The sequence below is a fragment of the Ornithodoros turicata genome, chromosome 1 (genome assembly GCF_037126465.1).
Source record: "Ornithodoros turicata isolate Travis chromosome 1, ASM3712646v1, whole genome shotgun sequence".
Lineage (NCBI taxonomy): Eukaryota > Metazoa > Arthropoda > Arachnida > Ixodida > Argasidae > Ornithodoros > Ornithodoros turicata.
Window position 1 is genome coordinate 10913517 of NC_088201.1, and position 19451 is coordinate 10932967.

The 19451-nt window shown below is 47.3% G+C and overlaps 1 protein-coding gene across 1 annotated transcript in view; it reads left to right on the plus strand.

Moving 5' to 3' along the window:
- The window catches only part of LOC135396991 (matrix metalloproteinase-21-like), a 45281-nt gene extending 39493 nt beyond the window's left edge, over positions 1–5788 (plus strand). Inside the window, exons 7-9 of the mRNA XM_064628279.1 lie at positions 3508–3750; positions 3825–4003; positions 5233–5788. Of these exons, the coding sequence (XP_064484349.1) occupies positions 3508–3750; positions 3825–4003; positions 5233–5517 (707 nt within the window). The 3' untranslated portion in view covers positions 5518–5788. The remainder of the gene's footprint in view (positions 1–3507; positions 3751–3824; positions 4004–5232) is intronic.
- The last annotated feature ends 13663 nt before the right edge of the window (positions 5789–19451 follow it).

A 19451-nucleotide genomic window follows, 5' to 3' on the forward strand; every position in this document is an offset into this window, starting at 1 on the left:
GGGACGGGCGGCGCCCTATACAACCGCAAAAAGAACGAGAACCAAAAAAAATAACGCCTTTTGGCACCCATGTGCGAATAAGTGACAGCGATAGCTGTATCGTCCACGCGCAACAGTTCGCGGAGTTGCGCGAGTGCGGGCGCGCCACGTCAATGCCACCTAGATAACAAGGTCTGAGCACACTTTCGATAACGTCACGCGCGTAGACCGGCTGCCAAACATTTTCAATGAGGGGGATTTTCTCTTTTTCACTCTTTCGGTGACGTCACATCTATCTATCCCCCAACAGCCATAGTAGGGCCCCGTGCGTGACGTGAATTGAAACAGTGCATCCATGGGAATACAGCGCGAAAAAAGCGCGGGACAATAGAGAATCACAAGACACGGCGCTGCAAGATCAACACCGCGGCCAGATCAACACGCTTGAAAGAGTGCTCAGGCCTTCTGTTATCTAGGTGGCATTGGCCACGTCGGTCCAAAACCACAGCCTATCGCAGACGTTACAAACATGGCGAAACTGGTTATTCAGAATAAACTTCTCCGCAAACTATGCGTTGGCCAATGCAAACTCCGACGGACGCGCATTCGTTTCAAGTACAGCCTGTTGGTGCAAATCCATTCTTTAAAGCGCCAGGGGAACGAAGACGAAGGTCACAACAACACAGGCGCAACTTTCCGCAACGCAACGCAAGGCAACGCAACGCAAGGCGCAACGCCGCGTTTTTAAACATACACAAAAAAAGTAACTGGACGATTACGATAGCCGGTAATGCGAAATTTGAGCGCAGCTGTTGAGGTTGAGTTATACACCACTGTTTTTATTTTCCACACATAGTACTTTCTTCAGCTAGCACTCCTATCCCAGTTCTGGACGGTCATGAGCGTCCTTACACCGAGCGTGGCTCATTCGACTGCTCTCGTAGCACCGGCCTCCTTCACTTTTCTCCTCGCCCCCTCTTCGCTTTATCGGGCCGTCCTCCTTCGCTTTCCTCCTCGCGCCCTCTTCACTCTCACCGTACGCTCTCTCGCTGATTTTCTCCTCGTGCTCTCCCGTACTTTCATCCTTCGCTTCGCTCCTCGTTCGCTCTGCCGATTACAACGCCGACGCCACTCAACCTAGGAACGGGCGCCTAAGAGTTGCGCTCTAAAAAAGCTGACTCACTGTCACCCAATGCCACTGATGGTAGGCTGACACACCTGTCCTTCTGCTTTCGGACTCGTTCCTGTACTTTCCCATTGTGATAGTATCACTAAAACCGGCAACACACCGACAAATGTTGCACTGCTCCGATAAGGTGCCTGTGCCACATTTGAAGTTATACGCGTGCTCACGTAATTTAATGTTTATGCATCTGCCCGTCTGCCCGGTGCAGTGTTTTCCGCAGGCCAAAGGAATCTTGTATACAACCTGAGTGCTGCAGGGAACAAGATTGAAAGGAATCAAAGAAATTCGCTTCTAAGCACAACGTCCAGGTGGTTTTGGGGGGCGATTTTAACCAGAAGTCTATGATTCCCCTGGCGAACAGAGGTAAGAAACGTCCCGTTTGCGACGTCAAACACAAAACCAATTTTGTTCCCTGCAACACCCAGGTTGTATACAATATTCCTTTGGCCTGCGGAAACCACATTGTTGAAAGTTGCGCCTGTGTTATTGTGTCCTTCGTCTTCGTTCCCCTGGCGCTTTAGAGAATGGTCAAGTAGACACGTCTGGGGAACAAGGTAATTGGTAGAGCCCTGGACCGGCAATCCAGAAGATGTGGGTTCGATCCCTACAGCTGGCTAACCTTTTCAGTGACTTTCATCTTTCATCATCATCTTTCAACGTCTGGGGGGACCGTTTACATCTCATGGCCACGGCTTCGTGCTCGCGTATTTGTTCGTTCTCCCGCCTTCGTCTCTTGGCCTCGGCTTCGCATTCCCTAACTTTCGGATCTTCTCGGCTTGGTCTCATCGCAACCGCTTTTTGTTCCCTCACTGTTTGGGTCATGTTGTCTTCGTGCAGCCAATACCCGTTGGGTTGCTTGTCCCCCGATGTGGTACGCCGTTGGCGGGTTGCAGCCGCGCGCCGAGCCTCTGAACTCCCTATCTGCATGAGGATGGCGTACGCAATCTCCATGGCAGCCCCATAGCGTATATTGATAGCGGTACACTGATTGCGCTCGCACCCTGCACGACTGCCGCCTTTCTTTTTCTTTATCTCTTCACCGATTTGCTGCTGCGGCAACCAATGGCGCGCCCAATAAAATGCCAGAAAGCACGCCGTGACCTTGACAAAAGCTTCCTCATGCGGCTATCGCTGTAAAAAATAAGGCGCGCGCCTCACTATTGGGCGCAGGACGTGACGTTGCAGAGTAGCAGCCGAGTGAAGCAGCCTTTTTGACCCCTTGATTCAAAGCTCTGCTGAGCACCAGGATTGCGCACAACACTCGTAATTTTTGCTCGAATATACAGGGTGTGTCAAAAACAGTCATCTCTATTTCAAAGCGCTATACCCAACGCGATGCTAATGATCGTCTGCAACGAATTTCGACGCGATTGTAGAGTTTCACTTGGTTGCCAGCAATGCGTCGACATGGCAATTAAGCAACATAAAGCGTTCTGTAGTCTCCGTTTCAACAAGTGTGGACATGGGTAACACCAGACATGCTCGGTCAAGTATGGAACGACTATCATATAGGGAGTTTTCACCTATGTCACATTGTGACGTGGCAGTGACGTGGCATGCTCGTAAGCTCCTCCCACTGGTGGTCCTACTTTTCGCGCTAGCGGCATTGAAAGATGACGAACTGCGCTATTTTTCAATGCGACAACGATAGTTTTCATAAAAGAAAATGTGAGAACGACAATGACGAAGTGTCTTCGGGATAAAAGGAGGGTACGGACGCGACCGTATTTCAAAACACCATTCAAGGCTTCGTTTTCGAGCAAATGCTAGATAATCTCAGCAGCTGCGCCGAAAAAGTGACCACCACTATGGCGGCCAAACGAGTTCGTTTGACGTCATGTAAAAACACCCTATAGATGTATGCCACGCGTCGAAGAAGGGCATATTGAACGTTTGTGAAAACCATAAGTGAAACTGTCTATTGCGATGTGTAATTTTTAAATTTTTATTGCGATAAATTTTAGTGCGATTTTAAAATTTGCCGCAAGGTTCTATGTTCATGCGTGTAAAAGATAAGTCTTTTGAAATCTAGATGATTCTTTTTGATACACCCTGTATATCCCGGTGCTTGTAATTCTACCCAAGCAGCAAAATGTACTGAAAGTCAGATGCAATGGGCGTGGACGGGCAGGTGGAAGGCCTTGAACAGACTCGTGCAACTAAGGGACATCGATAAGACACATACCGTCCACCCCTATTGCACTCAACTTTCAGTACACTGTGGCGCTTGGGTAATTTCTATTCCTCCTGACATGTTCTTTTTCGACCCCTTCCATGCTCCTTTAACACATCAACATCAAATAGCAATGAGAAGAACTTAGCCCAAACAAAATAATGCGCAGGTACCTGCGAATTGCGGTTTGATACGGTGTTTGACTGGGTACGACAGCGACCCGACAGGAGTCTCATCTACAACACCTACTTCTTCCAAGGCTACCATTACTGGATGTACGAAAACCGCTTCAACAGGACTAGGTATGGTGATCCGCTGCAGATTCAACCTGAGTGGAAGGGCGTCCCAACTCACGTTGATGGTTTCGTACACGTGTGGACACACGACGACGACAAAACATATTTTTTCAAAGGTGCGTAATGAAAAAGAAAAAAAAAAACGTTATTTGTCACGCATTTCGTGCCACAATGTGCGATTTCTCCGCAGGACGCCACTACTACCTGTACAACAACACTAGCGACCAGACAGCACCCGGTTATCCACGAAACATCACAGACGACTTCCGTGCTATTGCTGGAACTGCGTTTCCAAACATCCCCAGCTACCTAGACTCGGTGTTTTTTGACAAGAGGGATGGGAATATCTACTTCTTCAAAGGAGGTCTGGTATGTATATGCGTATATCGGGCATAGATTTCGTATGTTTGCATACACAGGGTGTTTTACCTAACCTATTAAATATATACTTGCCTGAACATTATGCCACGTGTTCCCGCCTCATGTTTTTTTTTTTTGTTGTTGTTGTTGTTTTTTGCAAGAAACTGAAAGCGCATGTCGGATTCACCCAGACTACCCTCGTTGTAGAGTATCGCCCTGGCGATGAAACTCCCTAATCATCATCATAAAATAAAGTTGTTACCTAATTCCATTGCAAAACACGTTCCCTACTACAATAGTAATAGCTGAGAGAGAGAGAGAGAGAGAGAGAAAGGCGAAAACTGTCCTTTCGAGGCGCACAAATTGTCGGCCGAGCTCGGTTCGCACGGTTACCCCGGTTACCGTGCCCAAACACCCCGACCGTGCCCCGCACGGTTACCCTCGGTTACCCACCGTTTAACCCACGTTAAACGGTAAAAACGGCACGGGTGTAAAAACGGCACCTATGCTGCTGTCATAGCCTTTTCTGTAAAAATCTGTAACGCACAAATATAGACACCCTGATACACAAATGCACGTATGGGCCGCGAGAGTATATTTTGAAGGATGCTGCCTATGGAACCTTTCTTGTGAAAGAAAATGCATTTCTGCATATATTTTGTACACATAGTATACAGTCACGAGAGGTGTAGAATATCTTTCTTCTGAACCTTGTCCAAGCAAAGTGTAGGTTATATTTAGGGAGTGACTTTTTCGGGTTAAATGGCTTTCTCAGATTCGGGGGGTAAAAATCGGGCGCTATTTTTAAACCTGTAATTCGGGGACAAATCGGGCGATAATTGTGCCTTCGGGTGTTATCGGGTTTTTTTTTTGTTTCTCCTCTTGTCTATTAAGTCCTTTCCTAATCTCTCTTTTTTGTTCTTTTTTTTTGTTGCGATATTGTGACCTTCCAGCGGTAATCCCCGAAGGCATAGACAGTGTTGACACACATGGGTGTATTGCTGACACACGTGGCGACCTTTGTTCGTCATCGGTGGAAATGTCACTTGAGGATTTCAAAGCGACTGGAATTCCTGGAGAAATCGGGTTTAACCCGAATTGGTCGGAGGTCAGTTCGGGGGGGAATAACCGGACGGAATCGGGTTTAACCCGAAAAAGTCACTCCCTAGTTATATTGTGTTCTTTTCTTACCGCGCATATTTCAATCTGTACTTATTACCACGCACTTCTTCCCATAGGTCTACGCATATGACGTCACTCGTGGTCACGAAGGCTGTTGCCTGCCGGGGTACCCCAGAAAGATCGTCGAGGAATACCCAGGAGCTACACCACACAGCAAACTGCCCTACGACCTGGACGCAGTGTACTATTCGTACACAGACCAATCCATGTACTTTTTCAAAGGACCGAGATATTGGCAAAACATTGCCTACAACCCACGCGACCGCAGGATGACCAACATTATTGTTGGGCCCAAGAAGATTTCCAGCAGGTGGTATGACATCTGTGACGTGGAAGCGTGACAGAATGAGAGGACAGCAGTGACTGTGACAGTGCCTAAATGTGATGCCTGCAACAGGTACATTGTATGGTGCAAGTGAATATACTTTACCATGGTGCAAAGGACAGTTCTCTTCCTGGTAGACAAGTATGAGATGTATGCTGCTCAAAGTGACATAGAGCTAATTGTGCGCAAACACTACTGGGCTTGTATATGTATAATGTGGCTCTAGAAAAAAAAGAAAAAAAGAAAGCCTACTGGACGGGGCTTCCGTCTTACACAAATGCATTACTGACAGGACTGACTGCGCCATCTGTTGGGGCGCGTGCTTACTGTTGGGGCGAGAGGAGGGCAACATATTGCCACATTGGCAGGCAGATCGCTCGGCAATAACACGGCACCATCCACCACTACTTGAAACAACTGATTAGTCTCTTAGCTGAAGCACAACAGCAAAGTTCACTGAGGGGTGATAGTCGACCCGCATACGACGTTTTCTCGACGGAAACACGTCCAGGACCCGCCGGTTTTCCGCTCGGGCCGAAAACAATAGGCGCAAACCTGTTTCGCCTAATTTCGCCAACGTCTGGGGTGAGCAGATACTTGAGGCGAACGGCGGAAGCATGGAGGTAAGAAACTAAGGAGAAGGCTATAAGATCGGAGGGCCGTGGGACCCCTCTAGCGGTCGCTCCTGGCAATACCACACCCATCTAGTTGCCCGGTCACGTGATCCCCACATGTTTCGGCGTTATGGCGGTCTGCTCGGAAGATTGGAAGTTTAGCAAACCTCATCTTCAGCAAACGTCTTACCTTCAAGAAGTCCATTCGCAAAATACTTTGAAGGTTATGGGTTGTTCCAACATTTGCCGCGTGATAAATCACAGCAAAAGTTGAGCTAAACAAAGAGAAGCCAGGCAATGTCACGATGACGTACGTACGTCTTCTAGCGATTTGTGATCCATTGCTTCCACACTGAGATGATCTATCTTGCGTTTCAACGGGTGTGATAACTTCTAAGATGTTATGAAAGCGGAAACAAGTTATTCGGCCGCAGCTCGTCTCTGTATTGAGGTAAGATACGCCGCGGACATGGAGGACGCCATGTTTTATGACGTCTTGCCGTGACGTTTATGGGTCACGTGTGTGGGCAACTAACCACCATGCCATGCGCGGGTCACAGCACGCTCGCTTGCATTGGGAGAAGCGCTTAGGGCATCTCCTTAGTTTCTTACCTCCATGGGCGGAAGTGACGCATCGGTGCCCGCCGGAAGCAGTCGCCGGCACAGCCAACGCCACCTAGATACAGAAGGCCTGCTTATTGCCTTCTCTCCCTCCTCCGCTACGTGGGCATATAAAGTCAGAATTCGTCTGCTACCGGGATTCGCCTTTCTGCAATTCAAGAACACGCAAATGATTGCATCTAACTCAGAACCTGTAGACTTGACTCTGTAGACAAAAAGTGCAACACGCTTTCCAGAAAATCAGTCTTGAGAAAAATATGGGACCGCTTTGCGCTTTATTTTATTTTTCCATGTAGTACGCGGGGGCGTTCATTAATCGCAGACGACAGTGGATGCCCATGCGGCTGACTGTGGCTCGTCTCTATGTCGACGGCCGTTGAAAGCACGTTCGCGATTGGCTACGGCCGTTAAAAACACGATACTCATTGGCTAACTCTTAGTTGTTACGTCACAGCGACGAGTAAGCAGGCTTTCTGTATCTAGGTGGTGTTGGCACAACCAACGCCACCTAGATACAGGAGGCCTGCTTATTGCCTCCTCTCCCTCCACCGCCACGTGGACATATAAAGTCAGAATTCGTCTGCTACTGCGAATCGCCGTTCTGTAAATTCAAGAACACGCAAGTGGTTGCACCTAACTTAGAACCTGTTGACTTGACTCTGTAGACAAAAGTGCAACACGCTTTCCAGAAAATCAGTCTTAGGCAAGATATGGGACCGTTTTGGGCGTTTTTTTTTCCCCCATTTGGTAGGCGGGTACGTTTCAATCACTACTCGCAGACGACGGCGGTTCGTCTCCAAGGCTACGACTGCTGAAAGAACGTTCGTGATTGGCTACGGCCGTTGAAGACACGGTCCGGATTGGCTGACTCTTTCTGTTACGTTACGTCGACGAGTGAGCAGGCTTTCACTATCTAGGTGATGTTGGCACAGCGCACGTCCAGTGCCACCTAGAAAACAGAAGGCCTGCACACTCTTTGAGGTTACGCACCTGGCCTCACTGTCGCAGCTGGCGATAGATAGATGTGACGTCACCGAAAGAGCGAAGAGAAAAGCTCCCTCGTGGCAAATGTATGTACGTGGCAGCCAGCCATACATCTGCGTGACGTTATCGAAAGAGAGCGCAGGTGGTGTGGTGATGTAGGGGGAAGGTGCGATCAGCCTGCTGTAGTGCGCAGTTCTGTTATCTAGGTGGCATTGGCACAGCGGTGTGCTCACGCCTGTGTGGACAGACAGTGAAAGTAGCAGACGACGAAGTGGGTAACACAATTGAGGACCCAGGCAGGAGCATACCTCTTGTAGAAGGAACCGAAAAACAAAAAGTCCGTCCCAGTTACAGATTCTAGCAGCGGTTGCTTCCCTCTGTCCTTGAACGCCCTACGGCCCCACAAAATGGGATGGCTGTTTTCGCAATCTTTTTCGTGTTCATTGGCTTCTGTTACAAAATCATATGCAGTGTGTTTTATATTCTAAACGTGAAACCTTAGCCGTCCCTTACCTTTGTTCTTGCTCGTGACAAAGAACGCCGCTAGGGGCTCCAAACGCCAAGCATCGCCGAGCGAGGAACCGTCGAGAAATCGCCGTTTGCAGGTGGGCTCGGCGGTTTACCGTCGGGCTGACGTCACAATGCGCTCGTTGTGGACGTTGACCTTGTGGCGTTTGGGGAGGCGATGAACGATTCTGTGAGTCCCGTTGGAGGCCATGCACCCTTAGCTAATAGACCTCTACCGAAGAAACGTCACCGTGACGTAATCATGACGTTGGTAGACATAGCGAAACCGAAACAGCGCGGACGGAGAACATCGCAGTTTCACAAAGCCCTATCCTTCACAAAGGTCAAGGGTCGCTTCTTTGTATTAGTGGTACACACAAATGAGGTCACGTTTTTAGTCGTTTTGGTGTCTTCATTCGCGCTCCCGGTCCACCCCAGAAAGAAAGGAAGGCTCCACCCAGGGTTGGTTGCATCATCTCGAAAGTCAACTTCGTAATCCTGCGCGGAATGTCGTTTGTTATTACGACTTAGTTCGCGCTTGCTTTGTACAGAGACACCATGTGCACTTAGGGTTGCCACCAGGCCGGCCGGTTACGGCCATACCGGCACGGCCGGTTATTTGCTCGCTGTGCCGGTTGCCGGTAGGAAGGTGATACCGGCAGCCTTTTGCCGGTATTTGTGACTCAAGACCTTTCGTAGGGGCTTTTGCGGGATTTTCGCTTCGAGATTCCACTACAGCTTGAATAAATCTGGAGCACAGACCCAACTCCGCGCAGTCACCAGTTGTTTCCTTAGTTATTCATTACAGTCAAACTCCTTTATAGCGAACACCTTTTTAACAAAAATACCACTACAGCAAATTTTTTTGCGGTCCCGCTGGAGTCCTATAGGTCCAATAATGGACATCCTTTTTAACGAAAATACCTTTACTGCGAATTTGTTTTGCTGTCCCCTGGGTTTCGTTGTAAAGGAGTTTGACTGTATTATTATTATTACACACAGGAACACGTTTCCTCGTATTGTCTTGAGCTCTCTCTCTCTCTCTCTCGTTTTCTGTGTGTGCTCTTCCACCCCTCTCCCACTTCCCTTTCCCGCGATCCTTCCCCCTTTCCCTCTATTCCACCTCCTCTCCCTCAGCCGGTATTTTTCACTACGAAAGGTGGTAACCCTATATGCACTCCGAGAGAAACTAGTGCCCTTCAGACTCCTGAAGATGGAAAAGCCCAGTAGCCATCTTCAGAAAGGGCTACCGAAAAGATAGAGTTACCGGTAGAAAGGAGCAGAACAAGGCTATACGACTAATGATGCGAGGAATTGCATAAAACCCTTACAATATGAAAAACTGCATTCAAACGTAGACGGGTAGAAGAAGAGGATGAGAAGGACCGCGTGCATCGCTCGGGTTCTGTACCTTCCCCCATTTCGTTACGTAGCCGAGTTCGTTCGGTCGAAGTTGTGGTCAGAGATTACGCCCCTATCCCATTGACGAAGTGAGCACGAAATATGCCCCGTGAAACCCGTCTCGCGCTAGTTTTACCGATCGCCGTTGCCCTCGTTAGCTCGTAAGATGGGCTCGCGATTAAGCCCCCTGGCCCAGAAGAAGAACGGTCTCCGTTCGATATATCGGCGACTCTCGTCCTGAGGCAATTCCCTTCGTATCTGTTTAAACGTGGCTTTCTTGTGACTTATTTTTTGCTATAGTAGTTCCAGTCTACCAAGTTGGCGGCGCTGCTGTACCATCTGACGTCATTTGCTTGTAAACGGGGAGAGGTGTGTTGGAAGAAATGTATGTGGCAAGAGTATTTTACCCCAAACAACTTTCCTGTAAAACGTTTCACTCGAAATCGTTATATTTCCAAAGTTGTCTGTATTTTGTTGTGAGAGTAGTGCGGACAGATCCACCTAGAGAGCCTCTCATCCGCTCGCGTGACGTTGCATGACGTTCACTGTGGGGTGGTCACGTGGAGCGAAGATGACAGTCAAACAGAGGCCGCTCCTGGCCAGGCAACACCTCCTAGATAGCAGAAGGCCTGCATGAGCCTTGCGAGCTGCTTCGAGCTTTTCTATTGCTCGCTCTTTCACTGGCGTCATAGCAGCGTCAGCAGTTGTCATCAAATGCGTCTCGATGTGGCTTTTACAGCGCAGTGGCGTTACCGCTTGAGACAAATTGACTATCCCCAAAAAGCTGTCCCTGCGGTGCTGTAAAAAATCTAGAGCACATTCTTCTCCATTGCATAGGGCCTGACTTTTTAGGGTTAAACCCGTATCCGCCCGATATTTACCCCCCGAACGAAATCTGTAAAATTCGGGTTTAACCCGAATCTACCCGAAAACATCCGGGTCGCGTGGCACACTCATAAGCGTGCATTAAAATAAAGTTTGATAACATTGCTAAACATTAGTTCCATGTTAAGACAAATTGTTATTAAACAAAAAAAATCACCCGAATTCCTGACGACAGAATATGCCATTACGGAATTTAACCCGAATTTTCAGATGAAAAATATCACCCGATATTTACCCCCCGAATTTGGCCAAAAATAAAACCCGAAAAAGTCAGGCCCATACACTGCCAACTTTCCCGAACCGACCCTCGCTCCTCTCTCTCACTAAATTGCTTTGTCCCTGGCCACATCCAGCCGACCAACGCTCTGCCCTCAAAGCTCTCTTGACCTTTCTGGATACCATAGGACTTCGACCCTTATTGTGAAGGGGCTCATTATTTCATTCCCCCGCATCACCACCAGCAATGGGGTAGAGTATCGCCCCCTGGCGATGAAACTCCCCATTCATCATCTTACAATAAAGTTGTTGTTGTTGTTTCAACAGTTGTAACAGCAGACCTCCCTGTGTGACGTAGGGCACAGGCCTTCTGCTGTCTAGGAAGTATTCGGGCCAGGCGACCAGTGGGAACGCCCTTGTAACGTCACATTGTATCTCATGACATCGTGCATACGTCTCTGTGCGCGGGGGTTTCAAATTGTGGGTGGAATAATAGAGCCGGGAAAAAGAGATGAAAAACAAACATGCAAACAGACAGGAAAGAGGTAGAGTGGGTCAAGCAGAAGAAAGCACAAGGAAAAAGGTTGAAAGGAAAGGGGGAGACGTTAGTCGCCGAGAAACACTCACAGGTTCATAATGTCAGAGACCGCGCGAACACAGTGTCACAGAAGTTGTCACAAAGTGTCGAGCAGGTTCGAAGCGATGAGGAAGTCGACAAGAGCGCGCATGCCGTCACCTGGTGATGGGCAGGCCAGCAGCCGAGAACCTTCCCAACGAAGAAAGGGCACAAGGCCGGGCGATTACAACAGGGTTGGTAAGATGACACATACTCGTAGCTCTGAACTGACTGCTCAGCGTTGGCCACCAGTAGAGTGGCTTTCCGAGTTGTGCGTCTCCTGCAGTGTTGAGAAGTAACTTTGTTACAAGTAATCACTTACTCAGCAATTAACCAGTAAATGTAGTTCATAACTCTTCCTCGGAGAGCAACGTTCACGGGGATCTCAGCCGGTAACAGGTAGTGAACAAAGATGCGACCAGTTTCTCAAATTAGAGATAAACAGGAGATTCTAAAGTAACTAACTAACTAAGTTACAGTTACTTCAGAATTTCGTGGTTCTCTCTCTCTCTAATTTCAGAAACCTGTCGCATCTTTCGTTCACTATACCTGTTGCCGACTGATATTCACCATGAAAGTTGCTCTCCGAGAAAGAGTTATTGAAGTTACCGCTTAACTGCTCAGTAAGTAATTTCTTGTATGTAAGTTACTTCCCAAGACTGGCGTCCTGCCCCCCGTGCATTACCTCAAGACCTGCCAGGCGTAGCACCGCTGCAGCAACGATGGCAATGGGACAGACGACACCACTGGTCCCTCTCCCTTTGAAAGACACTGGACATAAATGCGTTACACTCAGTTGGGGTCTTCTTGATGCATCCAGCGAGTGACTGAGGAGAAACTGTGTGGTAGCACATGGACAACTGATCCTCCACTACATTTTGGCGACCGCTATACGGAATGTCAAACTCGACCAAGCCCGTGAATGAGCTCACCTGGCTTGACGCTTTTTGTTAAAAGACTGAACTTTATGCCAAGCAGGTATATTGCCGGAACTGTCCAATGTACGGCTATGCGTTCTTAAAAACGCAATGTCTGATAGAAAGGGATATCCGTTCTGTAACGCTAGGTGCCTTGAAGCTACTGTATAGATATGCAGTGCGAGTTGCTGAGGCGTATGTCCGTCACCGTCACCAAAGCGTTTCGCTCCTTTGTACCCTAGTAGCGGGTTGTAAGTTTGTGGGTCATATGTAGGGTTCCGCGTTTTCGATGTTTATTTTTGGGCGGATTCGGCGTATGTTTTTCGATGTTTATTGATCTTCGCGAAATCGGAGCTTTTCGATGTCTTTCCTTGCGTGTACATGGTTTACCCGACAGGTATCGGCGAATACCAATTACAATGTAATTTCAGTGCTGTGCACGTCTAACGCTGCTTGGTAGGAGAAATGACCTGCTGAGTATGAGAATATGTGAAGAACATGTCCAAAGGTAAGTGCCCCTAAGAAACAGCTCCTGCCTTTCACTAATTAGTCGAGTTCTAAAGTGCTGCAAGAAACGACCGGAAGGCGTTTGTTCACCTTGTTCGTTACGATGATTCTTCAGATTCGCGTGCGCCGCTATTGCACGTGCTCCGATATGCGCGCCACACCTCTTCCGCAGCCCACATTAACTGTCACATGACAATACTTGCGTACGACAACATCTTCCTTGCGTGAGAGTTAAAAATCTTGATTTTCGCAAACGTAGTCAGAGGCCCTCTTCCTTTTTCTTCCCACCTCGGGTGCCGCGGAATGACAGGACCACCGTATACATTGAAAGTGGAGGCGTATGTACTGCCGCAACCTCTCCACTAAACAACGAAAGGCCGGTGACCGAGGTTCTACTTGACGTCACTCACGCCCCTAAAAGGTTCACGAGCGCGGTGGGGCACATACAATGACAGAAGAATGAGATTCCGACCAGCGCACCCTAGTGACTCTAGCGCACCCGATCCAGGACAAAAGGATTGACCCTGGAACACTCAATGTGGTCGCAGGTCATCCAAACATAGCAAATTCCAAGAAAAGAAGAGTAATAAAGGAAAGCCTGCTTGGCATGCTGGAGGGATCCGGACAAAATGTCCCCGGACAAAACGTCCCCGGACGAAACGTCCCCGGACAAATGGTCCCCGGACGAAATGTCCCCGGACAAAACGTCCCCAGATGCCGTCCGGTTGCACAGCCGTTGGTACCTCAAATGTTTTTCATGCTATCATGTGCAGGGTTGATTGATTTAAATCAGCCAGATTTAAATCACCGATTTTAATCGCGATTTAAGTCATGAATATTAATCAAGGTTTAAATCACCTCCCTTATGTTATGAATTCGAATAGTAACATAAAACTGGAGACGCTGGGGAAGATGAGACTGAGCCTGGAAATGAACCACAGCCTGAAATACATTATACTTCAGTGACTTTTAGCACAAACAGCGTCACGTGACCCCTTCAGTGGCTCTCCGGCACACTGGCAAACAATTTGGTTACACATGGCGGGTGGTCATTCCACGAGCGTAGAACTTTTCCAGTTATTTCTTTTTCCTATTACTATTCGGTGTAATTCATAATATATAGTTTTCAAATAGATCTCCATTTGCATTAGCTAGTAACTGTTAGCCGCACTGTTAGAAGTCTAGACGCCCTTCTTTGTATGTGCTCAAAAAGTGATTTCGCTACTACGAGGTGGCACACGGAAGCCATGAGGTGAAGATCTGTCTTAGAAGACAAAAATCAACTCAGTGATTTAATCAATATTCATCATATTTAAATGAAAAAAATCTGAATAATTTGATTTTTTAATCCGCCGAACAAGAACGCAGTTGAGGACTGGCAGACGGCTGAGTGACGGCAGCTGGGGACATTTTGTCCGGGGCCTTTTCGGGGGACATTTTGTCCGGGGACGTTTCGTCCGGGGACATTTTGTCCGGGGACATTTTGTCCGGGGACATTTTGTCCGGGGATATTTTGTCCTACACCCCATGCTGGAATCTTAAGCTGGACATGTGCAGCAATTTATCTGTCATGGTTCCTGGAATGTTCCTCTGTATTCGATGTTTTTCGATTAAAACCGAATGAGGGAAAATTTACCCGGCGTATGTTTTTCGGTGTTTTTCGATTAAAACCGAAAACGCGGAACCCTAGTCATATGGTACTGATATCCCAGTGAAGGCTCCTGAGGGATGGGTAGTGCTCCGGCCTCCCTTCAAATCCGCGTAAGCGGTGGAGGGAGGCAAATGGGAGTCTGGGACTACCTGAACTATCGACATTATTACGGACGAATTTGCATAATTCGGGCAAAATGGGCTTGCCAATATAGGCAGCCCATATTGGTCCAATGGGGAGCCTGGTTGCACTTTTCATCTGGGACCAATATTGGCAGCCCATATGGGGCCGATACTGGCGAACCTGGCAGCCCACATTGGGCCAATATTGGTGCGCTGCCTGGGATATGGTCCACTTTAAAATGCTATATTGGCACAAGACTTTCAGGCGCGACGAAAGTAATATGGGCTGCGGAACTGCTGACAGGCGATTCGAGACAACCGTGTCGGGAGCAGTGCCTTGATTGGGCCTATATTGAGCTGCTGCCTGGGTAATATGGGTTATACATGGGTAGTACTGGAGCTGAATATCCGTTGCCAATATTAGGCCTTGCTTGGGCAGGGTTGCAATTGTAAAATGAGGCCAACATTGGGAGTCCGAGATAGCCTATATTTGTCCAGCCTGGGACCCACATTGGGGTGCTGCCTAGGTCAGCAGCCCATATTACTTTCGTCGCGCCTTGGAGTTTGGAGTTTTCTGGCGCAAGGATATCGAAGATCAAGCTGCGCCGTATAATGGTATGTAGGTGTATCGTAGTCACTGTGATGTCTTGTGGTTTTACTAAAATATGATATTGTGGGGTTTTCCTGCAATATTTAATAATGTATACACATACTAATGTCAGATAACAAGTCACGTCACACGTCATTGTCCGTAACATTGAACCACAGGGATGTGCTCCCTTCTAGGTATATATGGCAGACTTGTACACGTTACTAAAAAAAGTAATTGATTACCGTTACCGTTACCTTGTACGAAAAAGTAATTTTTTACCGTTACAAATTACTTGCCGGAAAAAGTAATGAAGTAACGCCTTGAAAAGTAACGCGTTACTTTGCCAATTACTTTCGATATCTGAGAAAACGATATCAAAAAAAGATAGAAAAAAAGATATCCACAAAAAAATCGTCGACATCGTTGTGATATCGACAGTATTCCGCACAAGACTGACAGGGGCTCATGGTCACAAGAGTGGCATTAGGTTATCGGGGTCGAGAGTTCTGTGAAAAATGTGTCGGGTTGAGAGTTTTGAGAGTTCTGTGAAAAGAGTCCCAACTGGAACTCCCACAAATGACTCATCAGGTTCACGGTACAACCTACAGTCCAACTTACTGCATACAGGCCGGGTTACGGATAGATAGTACACATGAATGGGGAGAGGACACTGGACTCAAAAATACACTACACGTGCGGAACACTGTGGCAATTGACCTCGGGGTCCTCGGGTAAGTAATTGTTGCGGGAAAAGTCCTAGAGATAAGACAGCTGCCTTGCACCGAACTTGCGGAGGGCAGTTGGTTTTGTCTTCTCGCCGCGGTGAATCATCCCATCTATGTGTGTGCCCGTCGTCCCGAACAATGTGGATTCTTTAGGTTCCAAGTAATCGATTACTTGGTAATTGATTACTGAAAATTGTAATTGAATTACTCAAAAAATTACTGGGCCCCAAAAGTAATCGATTACGTTACAAATTACTCAAAAAAGTAATTGATTACTAGTAACGCAATTACCCGTTACCCGTTACGTACAAGTCTGATATATGGTGGCCAATGTATAGACAAGTAGTTCTACGTGATGTATTCAAGGCAGATAGTCGAACTTAGTATATTAAGGGTACTGAGCTGCGGAACTTTGGAGAAACACCAGGCAAGGGAGTTGCCAATATTCCTCTGCTTCGCGGTTCTCCGTTCACGAAACTTCGGCGGTTCTCCTGGCGAGGGGATCACCCAGCCCTCTACCCCGAAGAGTTTCCAAGGGTGCTCCAGGCGAGGGAGTCACCAATATTCCTGTGTTCTGATGAACTTCGGAGCACACTCAGGCGAGGGCCTACGTCCCTGTTCCTGCGGGTTCAGTGTTCAGAGCGAAGTTTATCTACTGGGCGATCACTGGGTTGAAACAATGTCAGATGTATTGGAGGAGCTTGATGTACTTAAGGAAGTTTAGTACAGAGTCAAACTCCACAAGCGGTTCATCTCCTATCAGGAGCGCAGGATGAAGTGGAATGAGCATATCGTAGATCTGTTTAAAATGCTTTCGTCGTAGCCGTTCATATACAGGGCATATCAGCAAGAAATGAAGTACTGTGAGGATGTCATCGCAGAATTCGCAGCGAGGCGGGTCCTCTCTTTTAAGAAGATATGTATGGGTAAGAAAGGTGTGACCTGCACGCAGCCTGCACAAGGTCACTTCTCTTCTGCGATCCATTCTGTTAGAAACATTTGTCAATGACAATGTTGGCTTTATCATGTGCAGCTTGTTTCTGACTTGTTCATTCCAGTTTCGCTGCCAGTCACAATGCAGAGCTTTCTGCACTGCTCTTTTGAAGTCATGCAGCAGAATTCTTTGTTCCGTGATATTCCCTAAAAGTGCCTGTGCAGCCTCATGGTCTGCAAGTTCATTTCCTTTAATTCCTATGTGACTTGGAACCCACATAAATTTCACCGCATGTCCCATCATCGAAAGTGTGAGTACACTATTTTGGATATTCTTCACCAAATAATTATTTGTTTGCTTGGTGGACGTTATAGCTAAAAGTGAGCTCAAGGAGTCCGTATATATGACAGGCGATTTAACACTGTGTTCCTTTATGCTGTCTAACGCCATATTAATCGCATACAGTCAGACTTGTGCCCGTTACCGAAAAAAAGGAACTAAATACCGTTACCCGTTACTTCAGAAAAAAGTAACTAAATACGTTACTCGTTACCAACTTACAAAAGTAACGAGTTCTCGTTACTCACAGGTAACGAGTTACTTTTACGTTACCGCAGCATAGTTAAAGGAGCCAACAAACATGCCGTCACTTGCCTTCAACCCTTTATTAATGAGGAATTGCACTTCAGAAGACGCTGATACTCGAAATTTGTCGTCCGTCCTTCGTGTTCCGTGTCTCTCGGCCCGTTACCATGAATCTATCTCCGTTTGCCTGGACCTTCTTCCTTGTTTCCGAAGTGTATGCGTGTGTGTGTGTGGGGGGGGGGGGGGGGGAATCGGAGATTACGAAACCACAAGAAAAAACACTGGTTTTCGTGCCACCGATCACCAACGGTTCCCAAAAACAGACGAGGGGCTGCGTCATAATTTAGAGCGCTCTGAAGCTTAGCAAAGACCAGAAAAGGCTAGAAGTCGAAATGCGTTTTTTTCTAGCCATAGCACAATTGGTGGCCATTCTTGGGAAGGAGTGATGGTCGGAGATTATGGAAATAAGAGAAAGGACAACAACACATCCAGTGAGGGACTGCAAAAATACTTTGAGTCACACGTCACGCAGGTCAAATCTGCACGCATTGCGCCACACGGAGTGCCGAAATGTACTCCTCCGCGCTCAAGAAAAGGAACGAGTAACGTCAGTAACCAGTTACCAACTTTTGTAACTGATTCCGTTACTATTACAATTTTTTAAAAAGTAACTGAATCGTTACTTCGTTACCAAAAAAAGTAACCGTTACCAAGTAACGAGTTACTTGTAACGAGTTAGGCACAACTCTGCATACAGTTCTGCCGTAAAAATGCTGCAGAGCTTATTTAATTTCGTCAATCCCTTAAATGTACTAGCAACGAAAGCACACGCAACTCCAGTTTTGCCTTTTGCACCATCAGTATAAAATTTATCGTGCTTCCCGTAACTGTCCCTTATGGCAAGAAATTCTTGTTTGATGGCCTGCGAATTGACCGCTTTCTTATCATATTTAGTTAGTGCAAGGTTACATGAGAACCTCTTTCTCTCCCACGGAGCTGTACTGGCAACTGCTCCAAAGAGGGGGTTCTGGAAGTCCAGGAAGTTCACATGTTGGGCTTTTTGTTCCAATCTCATACTTAATGGGGGGACTACTCTTGGTTTATTTTCGAAGAGTCTTTTGTGTCGGGTTTCAGTAATGCATACATGTGCAGGATTTTCTGGTTGACTCCTTATTTTCGCAGCGTACATGAAAGAAAGGAATTGCCTTCGCCTTCTAAGGCTGCAAACGCCTGACTCTGCATAAAGACTCTCCACTGGAGTGGTACGGTATGCTCCCGTCGCCAGGCGAAGAGCTTGGTTTTGTATGGGGTCAAGAATTTTCAATGCTGATGGTCTAGCTGACCCATAAATTGCAGCTCCATAGTCAAGTATTGGACGTACAGCGGATCTGTAAATTTCCACCATTGTGTCTTTGTCCTCTCCCCATGATTTATGTGATATTATCTTCATTATATTAAGAGCTCTATTACATTTCTGTTTGATGTGTGGTATGAATGTCAGCTTCTGGTCGAAGGTAACACCAAGAAACCTGTGCTCTGTTCGTGTTGGGAGTTCACGCTTGTTTAGCTTAAGGGTCGGATTTAGGAGCATTCCCCTTTTGCGCGAAAAAACCATACATGTAGACTTCTCAGCCGAGAAACGAAAGCCATTTTCGTCCGCCCAGTTGCAAAGTTTGTTTATAGCACTCTGCAATTGTCTCTCCGCCCCGCGGAGGTTAACCGAGCTGTACGACAGTTGGACGTCATCCACATAAAGTGAAAATGGGATGTTTTGAGGTATAGCCTTAGATATAGAATTAATTTTCATTATAAAGAGCGTGACACTTAAAACACATCCCTGCGGGACTCCGTTCTCTTGAATAAAGCGTCGAGAGTATGTGGTTCCCAAGCGTATTAGGAACGTACGATCTTGAAGAAAGCTTTCGAGGAACCTGATCATACGCCCACAGATTCCGTATGACCTAAGATCTCGTAGGATTCCATATCTCCAGACAGTATCATATGCTCTCTCCAAGTCGAAGAATACTGAGATGCAATACTGGTTTCGTATGAACGCTTCCCGAATTTGTGTCT